Source organism: Fundulus heteroclitus, chromosome 13, assembly GCF_011125445.2.
Source record: "Fundulus heteroclitus isolate FHET01 chromosome 13, MU-UCD_Fhet_4.1, whole genome shotgun sequence".
Lineage (NCBI taxonomy): Eukaryota > Metazoa > Chordata > Actinopteri > Cyprinodontiformes > Fundulidae > Fundulus > Fundulus heteroclitus.
In genome coordinates, this window is record NC_046373.1 from 15,518,362 (window position 1) to 15,534,373 (window position 16,012).

Below are 16,012 nucleotides of genomic sequence, written 5' to 3' on the forward strand. Positions count from 1 at the left end.
GCCTCGTCACGTAAAGCATCTCCAAGTTAGGAGGTGTCAAACATCCAATGCTTTTCAATGGGGGCGAAACCCCTTATACTCCCTAGAAATGCAGGCCCACATATGGCAACAGTATATTCAAGTTTGAAATTCTACTTATGCTTTGTTAAACGATTCAGTGTTTAGAATGAGTTAGGAAATGTTTGGTGCCTTTCCCTCAGTTTTTTCTTCTTCTAATAATTCAGCTATTGTTCTTTCATGTTCAAATTCTTCAACTCTTTCAACTTCTTCAACTTTTTCAACTTCTTCAATGCTTTTCAGCTATTTTTTCTCTTCTTCAAAGATCTTCTGCATGTTTTGCTTAAACATTCAGCTATCTGCATTCACAGTGCATTTTCGCAGGAAATGCAAATTTTTCTAGTTTTCACATAAATTTTTATTCATTTGTTTGTTGGTTTGTCTGTTTTGTTCCTTTACCATGTTTCTTGGACTGGATGCTTCGTTGTGGAGCATTGTTATGATGATGTAACTTTTTATCTCATATGCTTGCGGTCAGAGGTCACCCTAGAGCAAACCGATGCACTCATTTGGTTGCCCTTTTATTCTGACCCCCCCCCCCAACCCCCCACCCACCCACCCACACACACACACACACACACACACACACACAATTGAATAGCTTTTATTTGCTTACGTTGAGGCCCTTTGAAGCCAGAGTCTCTGTTTATTCAGGTAGATAAGACTTTATGTTCTAAAACCGAAGTGTGCCATATGATTGCTTATCTTAACAATAGCTACCAATTTTTGGTTTTATTGACCAATTTGTGCTTCCGAAATTTTTTTTTTCCTTCTTCTTAAGAGAAGCCTGATGCTTGGGAAGAATTTTGTATTTGCAAGTGGAACTGATATGTTTGAAAAACAAAACAAAAACATGTACTGTTTTCCAACAGCCGATTACAAGGAGAGCTTCAACACGATCGGGAATATCGAAGAAATCGCCTACAATGCCATCTCCTTCACCTGGGACGTGAACGAAGAGGCCAAGGTACGGAGGACTAATGTTACCGGGTTTTTTTCCCCCTTCTTTTTTTGTTTTGCGTGCAGGAATTAAATGTCATAGTAATTTTCCCAGAAACCAGTCTACTCTATTTACTCTCACTGGAGGCGTGTTGTGGATGTGAAAAGCAGCTGAACAGGTTTTTTTTTATAGCCTATATATATATATTTTGTGCTGATTCAGATGTTGGCAAACAAATTCTCTCGTTTGACAAACTAACCGGTTTTTCTAAAGTGATGCAACGGTCTGACCCGTAGACACCGCAAATGCTTAAAAGCTTACCATAATAATTCTAATTAAATCCTATAATGCTGCAATCTGTCAGGATCTGAGCACCAAAAGCAGTGTCTTCCCTTTAGCTGGCATGTTTTCAGCTGTGTGTCATAAAACCGATGGGCAGAGCCGTGTACTCTGGCTCTGTTTGTTCTCTTTGTTTCTGTGAAGCCCACTCCTTTGTGGCCGCTCCTTAAATGCAGCCCCATCAGTGTTTAAACTTCAGAGTGCCCCCAAGAGCCAACACACACCGGTGCCTGTCCCCACCCTCTCTTGTTTGTTTTGCCCTCATTTCTCGGTGTGTGTGTGCGTTTGGTTTGTTTGTGTGTTGTGTGTGTCAAGAGACCTTTTTATTGCAAAAGCAGCATGCAGACAAAGACTTTAGAGAGAAATCAAAGAAAACAGCTCTTGCTAGTTCCGACTTGCTGTGTCTTACTTTTTCTCTTTCTTTGTCATATATTTGATATTTTGGCACAGCTGTTTATTTATGTATATGCAGCGTCGATTCAAGTCAAATCAAGTTTATTTTTATAGTACATTTCAGCAACAAGGCAGTTTAAAGTGCTTTACATCATGAAAACATAAAAACATAAGCACATCGAATCAGTCACTGGTTGTGAGACCAGTGACAAACATTAAATTTTTATCAAGTGAAAACATCAATACATATCAAATATGTTGGTCAATGTTCCTGTTATTATGGGCCAAAAGTGACTCTAAACTGGTGGGTTTTCAGTCTTGGTTCAAAGGAACTCAGGGTTTCGGCTGCTTTGCAGTTTTCTGGAAGTTTGTTCCAGATAAGTGGAGCATAGGAACTAAATGCTGCTTCTCCATGTTTGGTTCTGGTTCTGAGTACGCAGAGTAGACTGCAGCCAGAAGACCTTAGTGGTCTGGAGGGTTGATACAACAACAACAGGTCTTTAATGTATTTTGGTGCTAAGCTATTCAGTGATTTATAAACTAAATATTTTGTTTATTCTCTGAGCTACATGGAGACAGCGTAAGGACTTTAGAACTTGGATTCAAAACAAATTTAATCTTCAATCGCTTTAAGGGCCCATGACAACAAATGTAATTTTTTTTTTGAGGTTTTGCGGGTATAATGTGACCTGTTGTGCACTCTTGAGGCCGTGTGAATGTCAAAAGTAAATCCCAAAGGACCTGCTCAGGGGCGGTCAGCTTTGTTACTCTGCTCAAAAACCCATATTCTGGTCAGATCAAAATATGGGTTATCTTTCTACGCAGGTTGTCTTTCTACGTAATTCATATTCTTCAATCAGAGCACACCAGTCGTTAACTTTTCAACGATCCCTCACACAAGCCCTCCTGGACACAAATTGCAGTACACCACCCATAGGAAGAAATACATAGCGATTTCTTTTACAAATACAATTCTAGGAGCGTAAGCACCAGGGCGGATAGTCCTATATTGAGACACTTGATCAAATTTTGGTATGAGGTGGGACTTTCACCTAGAACACCTTTAAGACAAAACCAACTTATTCCTATGACCCTAAATAATACAATTCTGAATATCTGGTACTCTAGAGGAATTAAACGTCTTTTAGAGGATTGCTTCAGCTGAGGTCTTCTCATGTCGTCTGAACACCTGAAAAGGAAATGTGACTTGCCCAATCAAGTTTTTATTGTTATTATCTCAAGCTAAGATCCTTCTTAAGGGCTAATTTGGGTCCTGATATGATTATTCCTGTGTTAAATGGTTTTGGAAGATTGCTTTGCAAAGGGAGCGCATCTAAATTCATCTACATAATATATCGCCTTCAGTTGAATGAGGGTCCTAACTCCTAAGATTCATACAGATCGAAATTTAAATAGGAAGTAGATCTCAGGGTCACAATTGATAAACAACTCTGGGATTTACACCAAAGGGTGTATCAGCGATTATTAATGCTAGGCACAGGTTGATCAATCATGACCTCCTATTCCTATTATGGCTAACCCCAGAAAAATTACCCTAATTTAAACATAACGCATCAGAGATGTGTTTCAGACGTGGTATTGAAGTTGGATCCTTCCTGCATTGCACCTGGTCATGTACGAATGGGATGCTTTTCTGGCAGGATATCTGTTCCACCTTAACTGAGATTCTGAAACGTAATTTTCTTCTAAATCTGGAACTTGCAGGGCTTTCTAAAAAATACAAGAAATTCATGGAAGTTGCCTTGTGTGTAGTTACGAAGTGTATTGCAGTGTCATGGAAATTGGATTCCCCTCCTATTGAAAGCTGGTTTTCAGAAATGAATAATTGAAATCACATATTGTCTTTAAAAATATATATACAACTTTTGGGGAAAATTGGCAGCCTTGCTTAATTTATCTAGATGTATCCCTTTCCTAAAATAATTAATATAATGTTTTTTTTTTTTTTTAGCTTTCACTCATTCTCATGCTGTTCACTGACCTTTTTTGAGAGGGGTGAGAACGGACTGGAGTTTAAAAGTAACCCTTGATCTTATGTTGCATTGACTTGTTAATTAATGTTTTGTATGTGTGTCCATTTATATGACCTCATAAATAAAATAATTCAAAAACCTTCCACTAGCATTTTCAGATAAAACAAAACGTTCCCCATTTATACACCAAAGCATATACTGCTGATTTTCACCCATAACAAATTCCTAGTTATTTATTGATGGATTGCCAAAGCCTAGCAGTGACCAGCAACGCCAGATTGGCCGGTTTCCGCCCAATTGGGCTTGTTTTGAGCACGATGGGCTGGAAAAGATAGCTTTGGACAGGCTATTAAAATTTGGCCTGCTTTTCAAAACATTTGGCGGGTTTTTATGATGTATTCATTGGAAACATCTATCAAAATAGTTGTCTGTGTGGCAGAAAAGTAAAACAATGTACATTGTAATAAAATGGCACTTTCTTGCACTCATTGCATTAGTTCATGTATTCCAAAATGTCTAGAATCTGTCAAACCTGACATCATCGATGATTAATGGTCACTGGCTAATCAAGTGTCACTATTAAATGGCATTGGTCAATGTTAATTGTTAACGCCCTAAATGGAGTTAAAAGTTCAACTGAACAACTTATTTCATGGTTGCTGCTGCTGCTGTGTGTGAAAGAGAAATGTTTGATTGATCTATACAAGGTGGGCCACATCTGGCCCATCAGAGCTTTCCCCCGTCCCTAGAATATTTCTCAATAAAGGAATAGCATAGTGTAGAGGAAAAAGTATATATATATAATATGCTTTGTCATATTTTGTTAATTTATTTTATATTACAAAAGCATCTGGCCCTCACATAGTCTGTCGAGAAAAACTCTGCCCTTTGGAAAAACGTAGTTGATGACCCCTCTATAGTTTGTGAAAGAGAGAGAGAGAATTTTTTTTTATATTAAGTTAGTTTTACAACTCATTTTGGGGGGGCTATTGATAACTTATTTGTGTTGCAATGACAACACGACTGGGAAAGTGATCTTTGTGTTTAGGTCATTTCGTTGCCTGATTGCACGTTGGAGACGCGTACGTGCAATGTTTTTTCTTTTGCTTTAGTGCTATTGATTGTTAATGCTGTGTTCTTTATTATGTGTGTAATAGTAACATTTATGTGTGTAGTGCAATATGTTTTTAGCATGAATTCAAGAAAGGTTGAGATTTGGGGTGGTTTTTCTTTAGAATTGGGTGGTTTTTACACAGGCTAGAAACTGTCAGTCAGATCTGGCAACCCTGGCAGTAGTATCTGGAACTTTTGCTCATTTATTTACATCACAATTACAAACCTTTATGTTTTTTTGTTTTTATTGGAATTGGAGATAGACCAACACAAAGTATCAGAAAGAAAAGGATACATGATTCAGCAGATGCTGGTGAAGACTCTCAGTCATCCGGGTCATGATCAATCCAAAAAAAAGGTTCAAAACTGATTCTCCAGGTTTTTACTGGACCAGATTTTGTTAAAACATCCCAAGCTTTGAACATCTCACAGGGCACAATTTTACCCAGCATCTGAAAGTGGAAATAATATGACACAACTACAAACCTACATGACTGACCACCTAAACTGTCTGGAGAGTCTATCTCCATCCTGACGCTGAAACATGGTGGCGGCAGCACCATGCTATGGTCATAACTTCCTAGAACCGGCAAAAGACTTCAGATCTGAGGTTCACCTTCTAGTGGTCCAACAACCCTGAAATTACAGTCAGAGCAGGAATGGAGGGCTTAGATCAAAGCATATTTATGAGGTAGAGTTACCTTGTCGAAGTCCAGACCTCAATCGAGATGAAAATCTGTGGCAAGACATAAAAGTTAATAGATGTTCTCCATCTAATCTGATGGAAACTATGAATAGGGAGGTACTTAAGTTTCTTTACAAGAAAACTATATCATTTTCCATTCACTTCATGATTATTCACTGCTTTGTGTTGGTCGATCACATAAAACCCCAATAAAATACCTTGAAGTCATTGCTTGTTACTTGACAAATTCGCTGGGTATGAGTATTTTTATAGGGCACTGTACTCTTGAAAAATGTAGGAGTTTTCAGTTTTGATGCATTAAAAGAATGGGGGGGAAACAACTTTAGTTGCTATAATTAAAAAGGTTATGGACCAAATCATTGATTCATCATCTTGATGTTTATTTCAAATTAGTATTAAGCACAAAAACCATAGACTGGTGGGGACGGTGAGACTCAAGGGACATGAAATTCAGCACTTTGTGGCATTAAAGACGGCATGGAACGGAGAATCATCTTGCTTACCTTTTGGGTTGTGGTTATCAAGTTTAAAGACACTCAACAATCAAGCCATGAGGATTTTTGTGGACTAGAACAGATTAAGGTTTGAATCAAGAGGCTCAAGGTTGTAGCATGTGATCCCCTCATCTTCCCCTTTTCTCTTCAGATCTTCATCACCGTCAACTGTCTGAGCACAGACTTCTCCTCTCAGAAGGGCGTGAAGGGTCTTCCTCTGATGATCCAGATCGACACGTATAGCTACAACAACCGCAGCAACAAGCCGCTCCACAGGGCCTACTCCCAGATCAAGGTCTTCTGTGACAAGGTGACCAACCACTAAGCTTCTGTTTAGCACCTGGGACCCGCTGCAGGAAAACCCTAATTTACTATGAAGGCTGTAAACATACAACACCAAATTTATTGAATGGCATCCCTGGTGAAGATGTGTAGAAAGCCTTCTGGTGGATACAGATTTTATGGTCGTAGAATAATCTCACACTAAAAAAATATTTAACCATCCCCATATACTGTGTGTGGTTGAAATATAACTCTGGGTCCTCACTTTTTAGCATTTTTTTTTACTATGGATTAGAGCTGCAGCTATTGATTGTTTTATTAACCAATTAATCTATACATATTTTTTTATTAATTGATGAATTTAAAAACGTACTTTAAGAACCAAGCACTTTGAACTTAGAAAAAAACATTTGTTGTATTGTAAATGGCAAAAACCATGTGAAAAACTCAATTAAATTCTCACAACATGCCAATTTAGTTTTGAAGACATATATCTATATATATACTCGCAACCCCATGAGGGATAAGCGAGTCAGAAATTGGATGGGTGGACATATATATATATATATATATATATATATATATATATATATATATATATATATATATATATATATATATATATATATCTACTTACGGTCATGTTAAAAAATGTATACTATTAAAAAAGAAATGTATTTCAGTAACTTGGAAAACATTATCTTATTATATAGATTATTATATAGACTGATGATGTTTTAAAACCTTTATTTATGTTAATTTTGATTTTTTTCCCCACCTCCAGCTAAGACAAACACATCATTTAAGATTAGAATTTTGCACCAGACCAATATAAAAGCAACATTTTCATGCATAAATGGGTGCTTCAATGTTGTTTTTTCCAACAGGTGCTTCCAACAGCCTCTTTTTTAATAGATTTTTGAATAAATAAATATCAAATAAATATTCCTCGTTTGGCAAAATAGTAGACAATTTAACTGGGCTGTAACTAACGATAATTTTGCTAACGAATTAATCTCTTGACTATTTTTTTTTTCAATTAACAGGTTAATAATAGGATGGCCAGAGGTGGTTAATATGATATTTGTAAGAAAATTTGAACCAGGTAATGCATATCTTAAATGCAAAATGTATGCATTTTTGCATTGTTTTTGCTTAATTACTGCTTTGAGTGGGTTGTTCTTTTAGCAAATGGCATCTTTTAGTGTCTGTGTACTCCAGTTAACGATTATTCGACTACTAAATTAGTTGAAGATTTCTCAATACTTTGATATAGTTAAAAAAAGGTTTCAGTCACATACAGTTTGGGGAGGGAGGGGGGGATTTATTGGGGTGCCAATGATTTTGTAGAAAAATCTTTTGGTCTGATTTTTTCCCCACTACTTCATAAATGTACTATGTAATTAGACGTTGAAATTTACTTTTTTCAGCGTGAGAAATTGCTATTGGAATGAAATCTGAATTTATTTCTAATTACTAACGTATTTATCATTTTTATTCCTGTCAGTGCATAATTGGGGTAGTGAAACCAACCTTAAAATAAAAAATTTGCACATATTTGAATTATTTCTTTTCTTTTAAGTTTTTAACCATATTTAAGGAAATGTTTGCAATGAAACCGCACGTTTTGTCTGCCTAGTCCAAATATTCAGTTTTTCACATGTATGATTATCAGGATGACAAATGTTTTACTGAGGGTTCCTTTGGAAGGACACTGTTGCTCAGTTCAGACGTCTGCATCTGCAGTTAGATAAAGTTAACACATTTATGATATGAGCAAACAGATAAACAATTTATTGATCAAGTAGTTAATTCGCTATATGGTGTCAAGTCAAAAGAAAGTTCTCGGGGTTTGTCACAGTTTGGTTTTGTGTTTCCTTTTGTGTAGTTACGAAGGCTTGAGTGACGAGAAAGAGGTGAAGTGCATCATTCTGCAGCAAGGAGGCTGAATCCTGACACCGGTCCTCCCTCTAGTGGTCAAAGCAATGATGAGCAGTAGAATACTATAGAAATTTCCTTTATTGTGTCACAATGAGGAAATTCAAGTGAATCAGCAGCTGAGAGAAACACAAATAAAAGCATGCAGATCACAAGAGTAAAAAAAAAATATAAAAACAAAAATGAGAATAAGGTTCCTTAGGGTAATGGTGTTTTTACACCAAAAGAAAAATAATACTGTCCGCTACACATACAGCCCACTGATCTTAATATCGAGATAAATTCAAATTTGCATGTATATTTGTGCAAAGAAAACAACAAAGGACTGTTTACAAAAAAAAATTAAAAATCCTGCAAATAACACAGCAGGGAAGTGAATAGTCATAAAGTCTGGCAGCTCCTGGGAGGAACGATCTGCGATGCTTTTAGGATGCAGCAGTCCCGTTACTGAAGCAGCTCTCCAGTTCGTCGATAGTGTAATAACACATGTTGGGAACTCTATGCCTTTTTTTAAACTATCGCTTTTTTCACCACCGGATTGTGTTTTTTTTTTTTTTTTTTTTTTTTTCTGCAGGGAGCCGAAAGAAAAATAAGAGACGAAGAGAGGAAATTACTGCGGAAGAAGTCAAAAGGTTTGGGATATTCAAAATAAGAAAGTCAAAATAAAAACATCCATGGAAGCAGATAAAGAGTAGATCTGTTTACAGTGTAAGCTCTGCCATAAATACAGTTGTTTTTGTTTTAATAGTAGATGAAGACAGCTGGGTGAATTATTACAAGTAAAGGCCCTTTCCCCCCCTTTTTTTTCAGGGAAAGACGGCGGCGTAGGAGTGATAACTGTTCCCAAAAAGTCCGAAGTCACCTACTTCAAGACCATAACCGACCTGGAGGCCCAGCCGGTCCTCTTCATCCCCGACGTTCACTTTGGTAACCTGCAGAGGGCCGGACAGGTGGGCACCCTGTTGAGCACAGCCAGTCATTTAACCAGTAATTTAGCTAAAAGGTTTAACTTTATGTTACTGAATTTTTAACTTTTCTGGTTTGGGTTTTTATGTCCGTCAAGTGTTTATATCCTGTAAACCTCTCCATCTATTGTTACATTACAACCACAGGTTTCTGTGGGTTTTGTTGGGATTTTTTTGCGCCACATAAACACAAAGTAATGCCTACAGAGTAAATACAGCTGTTCAGTGAAGATTTTTACTAGCTAGATGACTTCTGAAAGTGATTTTGTGTTATTAAGTTCAGGGGGCTTAACGTGCAATGGCACGCCGCACTTTTCAGATTGGTATTTGTAAAGCCTTTTAAAAAACTATAAGCTAAATCTCCGTCTAAAGTTGGTTCCTCAGTACTTTTAATAACGCAGGAGCCTTCGCCTGCTCCTAAAGGTCCTACAGCGTCCGGGTGCAATCTGGAAATTGCTTTAACCATGTTCCAGGTCTGGATAAGCTTGCAAAAATAGTTGAGCATGGAAACATGTTTTTTTTTTTTTTTTTTTTACCCTTTAGTCATCAGTCCATTTTCTTGAAGACAAAAGCTTTAATTTCTTTTTTTCAAATTCATTTTTGCCATCTGTATTTTGTTTTTCTGGTACAAAATGAGAACTTGAAAGAAAAACAAATACAGTTTTTCCAGCTTTTCTGCCCTCAGTGCACCTTTAAATCTGGGTTTCCAAACGGCCTTGTTATATTGGGTCAATGCCAAACAATATCAGCTGTCTTTGTTTGTCATTGCAACATGCATTTCACTGAAACACGTCCTCTGTATTTAACTCATCCTTAAGGAAGGAGTGGGCAGTCAACATGTGCCGTCAGGACATGGGATAAAAAAAAAGTGTTTTAGACTTTGAGTTGAAGATTAAATAAGTTAGTATAGATGCCAGAAATAAAAGCTGTGACGTGGCCCTTTAGCTCTCCAGAAGCCAACTAAACTATTGGGTTGTTCCATCATTTGTGGACCATACAGGTACGCGTACCATACATGCTGCTCTAAGGTTCGTGTTCTGTACTCATATGTCTATATTGTCCCTCAAACTAGAGAAAATATCTGGGAAACTGAGTTCATAAACGGATGACAAATTAGGCAGGAACCCTGTTTTTAAAAACTTTCTCTTGCTTTCCTTCCACTTCAAAAATCCTGCTTTACTTTGTGCTGTTCATGCACGTAAAATCCCAATAAAATACATGGGAGTGTAAGGTTGCAAAGTAACAAAATGTGGAAAAGAGGGGATGAATTTTTTTCCCCCCAAAGATTATAAATGTATGGTTTTGTGGAGAAATGTGAAACCCACTCTTATTTCTGGGCATTTTGATTCCAATGAGCCAGAATTTGTTGTTAAATTTGAAAGTGCTCTTGATGACGGGGCTTTCAAAAATGTTTTGTTGCCTTTTACAAGAGTACGGAAATATCTCCAACTTCCTTGGAGGCAATATCTGAACAAAAGAGGGATGAGTGGAGCCTTTTGCACAGAATTGGTACAGAATGCGACAAGCCAGACAGATACGCTTTGACTGTGGCATTCTAAATAAATTCATTGCCCTGGCACAGATTGTTCTGATGTGACCAATCAGATTTTACATTAAATATTAGAACTTCCAGTTTATCTTAATTTTTAATCCTTAATTTGTGTTTAGGTGTTTACGTTCAACACGGAGGAGATTGACAGAGAAGGGTAAGTGTGTGTCACGTGTGCATCAATGTGAAATAAGTGGGGGAGGGCGTTATGTCACTTTATACCACACCAAATTATCCTCAGGATCACAACCTCTCTGTGTTGTTCTTTTTTTAAGGAGCGTGTTGGTGAAGAGGATGTTCAGGCCATCTGATGAAGACCTGTGCCCGTCACCGCACAAACAGGTCCGGGAGGAGACGCACAAAAGAGGTACCAGCCCTCTTAGAAACTGCGCCTTGAAGGGGGGTGGGTGCTTTTTAATTTCCTTTTAAAAGGGATCCTGAAAAATCTCATTTGTCACCTGGAATGGAAGTAACATATAAACAATCGGTCCTCTCCATCAACAATGTCTTAGTCTCGTTTTTCTCTTCTCAAACCTCGAGGTACGGTCCGGAACGACTTTGGTTTAGAATGTAGCTCGTTTTTACTTCCTGGTTCCTGAGCCAATAATATGAGACCTCCCAGGGTTTCCAACACAGAGCGCAGCCTTTGGTATTTTATCTTGGCAAATGGGCAGCAGCCTGCAAACATGGAAGCCAGTAAGAGAAGCGGACCAGAAATAGAACAGAATACAAAATCATAGACCCGTCCTGTGGAAGTAAAAATTCACAACAGCAACAAACAGTTTAAGAACGGCATATTAGATTGTTGTGATTGGCAAGCTGTTGTACCAATGTGAGCCACAAGGTGGCAGTATTACCTATAGCTCCTTTAAGTCTGGAAGAGGGAAATCAAGTCTAGAAAGATATTTGTCTGCTGACTTTTCTCCCAATTCCATTGACTAAAAATATCATCTATCCATCCATCAATATGTGCATTCATCCAATTGTCCATCCATCCATCCATCCATCCATCCATCAATATGTGCATTCATCCAATTGTCCATCCATCTATCCATCCATCCATCCATCCATCAATATGTGCATTCATCCGTCTATCCATCCATCCATCCATCCGTCCGTCCGTCCGTCCGTCCGTCCGTCCATCCATCAATATGTGCATTCATCCAATTGTCCATCCGTCCATCCATCCATCCATCCAGTTGTCCGCCCATTGATATGTGCATTCATCCATCCATCCATCCATCCATCCATCCATCCATCCATCCATCCATCCATCAATATGTGCATTCATCCGTCCATCCATCCACCCGTCCGTCCGTCCATCCACCCGTCCGTCCGTCCATCCATCCATCCATCCATCCATCCATCCATCCATCAATATGTGCATTCATCCGTCCATCCATCCATCCATCCATCCATCAATATGTGCATCCATCCATCCATCCGTCCGTCCGTCCATCCATCCATCCATCAATATGTGCATCCATCCATCCGTCCGTCCGTCCATCCGTCCGTCCATCCGTCCATCCATCCATCCATCCATCCATCCATCCATCCATCAATATGTGCATTCATCCGTCCATCCATCCGTCCGTCCGTCCGTCCGTCCATCCATCCATCCATCCATCCATCCATCAATATGTGCATTCATCCGTCCATCCATCCATCCATCCATCCATCAATATGTGCATCCATCCATCCATCCATCCGTCCGTCCATCCATCCATCCATCCATCAATATGTGCATTCATCCAATTGTCCATCCATCCATCCATCCATCCATCCATCCATCCATCCATCCATCCATCCATCCATCCATCCATCCATCCATCCATCCATCCAGTTGTCCGCCTATTGATCCATCCATCCATCCATACTCTCCTTCTGTATCTTCCATATTTGCATCCTTGAAAAATGTTGAGGATTCTCTAGTGGATTTGATTTAGTTCGGGTTTTTTTGTCTATCAAATCATGCTGAAGCAATAGACGGTCTGTTTTCAGTCACTTCGGGCAGATAATGCTAGATTTTTATTATCCAGAAAACTTCTCCTGCTAAATAATGGAAAACTTCTCCTGCTAAATAATGGAAATCCAGTGACTTTACTATAATGTGAGGAAAAGCACGTTTCTTTGTTCTGAGTCAGCACATTTCACAGCAGCAGCTTTTCCCCAGGAGGAATGAAGCTGCTGTTCTTGAACTTCACACATCCTTATCTTTTTCCACAGCTTTATGGGAATAAAACATCATACTCTGTATTCATCCTTGTCAAAATACACAAAAAAATCCTCTTCAAGCACTGTTTGTTCCAGAAGAGTACTGATCCGGGTAATATTTAATAATTAGGGGTAGTAAATGTCAAAGTGTCATCCCAAGGTCATTAGGAATGCTATCCTTGTTATTGTGCAATAAGAAAACTTTGAGATTCTTAAAATTTTGTGAAAAGTAAAAGAAATTTCAGTTGCTGTGACATTATCAGTCAGGATGCATGAACTTCTTTTTGTTTCTAAACTAAAAGGGATGCTCTCCTGCTCCTCTGCAGTGCTGCTGTACGTCAGAAAGGAGACAGACGAAGTGTTTGATGCTCTGATGCTGAAGTCTCCAACCCTCAGAGGACTGATGGATGCTGTGAGTGCAGTCTTTCTGTCTGCAGTGTGTCAAATAAAGACTACTATTTCCAGCGGAGCTTCACCTCACAGACTCCTTGATCTCTTTCCTTGACAGATATCAGAGAAGTACGGCGTGCCCACGGAGAGGATAGCCAAAGTGTACAAGAAAAGTAAAAAAGGGTGAGCAAGTATATCAGAGTAGGACCTTTTTTTTTTTTTTTTTTCGGTCACACCTCTGACAGATTTTGTTTTAAAGTAATGTTGTCACAGAAATCAAAATACATGTGGAAAGATGCAGAAAGCTTGTCAGAAATAAAATTCAATAAAATTTAATTTATATAGCGCCAATTCACAACACGTGTCATCTCAAGGCACTCTACAAAGTCAAATTCAACCAAATCAGACAGATTGGGTCAAAAAGTTTCGTATCTAAGGAAACCCAGCAGATTGCATCAAGTCTTGACAAGCAGCATTCACTCCTCATGAAAGAGCGTAAAGCCACAGTGGACAGTTGTCTGCATTGTTGATGGGTTTGCAACAATCCGTCATACTGAGCATGCACGAAGTGAAAGTGGAAAGAAAAACTCCCCATTAACGGGAAGTAAAAACCTCAAGCAGAACCGGGCTCAGTGTGAACGGTCATCTGCCTCGATCGACTGGGGTTACAGAAGACACTGCAGAGACACAACAAGCATAGAAGCACACATTGATCTAGGAATCCTTTCTATGTTAAATGGTAATGGCAGATGATCTGTCTTCCCTGGATGGTGTCACAGTTAAACAGAATGCCAGGCCAGATGTCGCTATTATAAAGAGAAAGAAATCAGAGAGAACACAAAGTTAAAAGTTGAAATAACAACAGATAATGCAAATATGGAGAACAGTAGGAGAACTCAGCAGAGTGAGAAAAATAGGCCCTGATGTCCTCCAATAGCCTAAGCCTATAGCAGCATAACTATATAGGTAGCTCAGGGTAACATGAGCCACTCTAGTTATAAGCTTTGTCAAAAAGGAAAGTTTTAAGATTAGTCTTAAAAGTAGACGGGGTGTCTGCTTCACGGACCAAAACTGGGAGTTGGTTCCACAGGAGAGGAGCCTGATAGCTAAAGGATCTGCCTCCCATTCTACTTTTAGAGACTCTAGGAACCACCAGCAGACCTGCAGTCTGAGAGCGAAGTGCTCTGTTAGGAACATACGGGATAATCAGAGCTCTGATATATGATGGAGCTTGATTATTAAGGGCTTTATACGTGAGAGGGGAAATTTAAAATTCTATTTTCCAAATTATAAGGGTTGGGTTGGTGTGATGCCAAGTTAGTTGATCACTCTTATTAGTCCGTGGGCTAGAATCTGTAGGATGACTTTTCGTATGAACTGTCAGGGGGCAACTTTCTTCCACCGGGATAAGCCAATCAGATCGATGTATTGTCAGCTGAGCGAGTCCAACGAGTTCATCATGGCTGCGCCCGTAAAGGGTTGTAAGCATCTGTTTCCAGACAAAAAAAGCCCGATAATAGCATTTTCTGGCGCTAGTTGGTAAAAAAAATAAAGAAATAGCCCAGACCATCCATCATTCATTTTCTAACACGCTTTATCCCTGCTGGGATCGTGAGGGGTGCCGGTGTCTATCTCCAGCTGTCAATGGGCGAGACGTGGGGTACAACATGGACAGGTCGCCAGTCCATCGCAGGGCAGAAATAGCCCAGACTTTTGCCCAATTTACTGTGATATCACCAAGACCTGCTGCGCTAGGATAGCACAGGCGACAGGCGTCGTTGTGCCAAACGACTTATCCACGGCAGAATTTGTATCTCCATTTCCACGCCTAATTTACCCCCCCAAAAAAAGAAGTAAAATCAGAATTTTTGCTTCGATATAACATTTTTTTTTCGTTATTATTTATCATTTTTGGGACAGAATCCTAGTGAACATGGATGACAACATCATCGAGCACTACTCCAACGAAGACACTTTCATCCTCAACATCGAGAACTGCGGCGACGCCTTCAAGGTCGTTCTGACGGAGATCTGACGGCTCGCCCTCAGATCTCGGGGGACTGCAGGATAAACGGCGATAAGTTGACGGACTTTAAACTCTTCACCGGAGGAATTTCCCTCTGAAGTCGCCGCCGACGCCCCCGATTCCCACACTACACTTACCTCTACGAAGCGACTCCTATTTCCCATGTGGGAATGACAAATACTAAAAAAAAGGGACATTCCTGTGAACTGATAATGAGAAGCAATGCTGGACTACGTACCCACATCCTTCAGTTTTGCTGAATATTTTTACTGTATAAACTCTTTGTGTAAAATAATGATGTACAGACGTGTGTTTTTGCCAAATAGCACATCAGAAGTAGCCAGTGAAATGTCTGATGTGCCGTGTGTAGCCGCAGCATGATTCCAAGTATAACCCAGCAGCTTATTTGCATGCCCAACTTAGCTTTTCTCTCTCGTTAGGAGTGTCATTATTTATTAATTTTCTTTCGTATTTCATAACCACTCGATCCAAGAATATTAATAATAAAAAAGATTTCAAATGATTTCTCCTAAATCGTTACATTAAATTGATTTTAGAAGTGCTTAAAGTGCTTAAAGGTTTTACATAATCAAAGTGACCCAACTAAGTACA

General features: G+C 39.0%; 1 protein-coding gene across 2 annotated transcripts in view; it reads left to right on the forward strand.

Moving 5' to 3' along the window:
- Nucleotides 1–15,923, forward strand: part of grhl2b (grainyhead-like transcription factor 2b) — a 35,286-nt gene extending 19,363 nt beyond the window's left edge. The window contains exons 8-16 of one of the 2 annotated variants that reach the window (XM_036145187.1): nt 930–1,024; nt 6,188–6,346; nt 8,831–8,888; nt 9,067–9,206; nt 10,890–10,927; nt 11,046–11,137; nt 13,287–13,396; nt 13,493–13,557; nt 15,295–15,923. In XM_036145187.1, coding sequence (XP_036001080.1) covers nt 930–1,024; nt 6,188–6,346; nt 8,831–8,888; nt 9,067–9,206; nt 10,890–10,927; nt 11,046–11,137; nt 13,287–13,396; nt 13,493–13,557; nt 15,295–15,409 — 872 coding nt within the window. In that variant the 3' untranslated portion in view covers nt 15,410–15,923. The remainder of the gene's footprint in view (nt 1–929; nt 1,025–6,187; nt 6,347–8,830; nt 8,889–9,066; nt 9,207–10,889; nt 10,928–11,045; nt 11,138–13,286; nt 13,397–13,492; nt 13,558–15,294) is intronic. The other variant, XM_036145188.1, reaches the window with a different exon arrangement.
- The last annotated feature ends 89 nt before the right edge of the window (nt 15,924–16,012 follow it).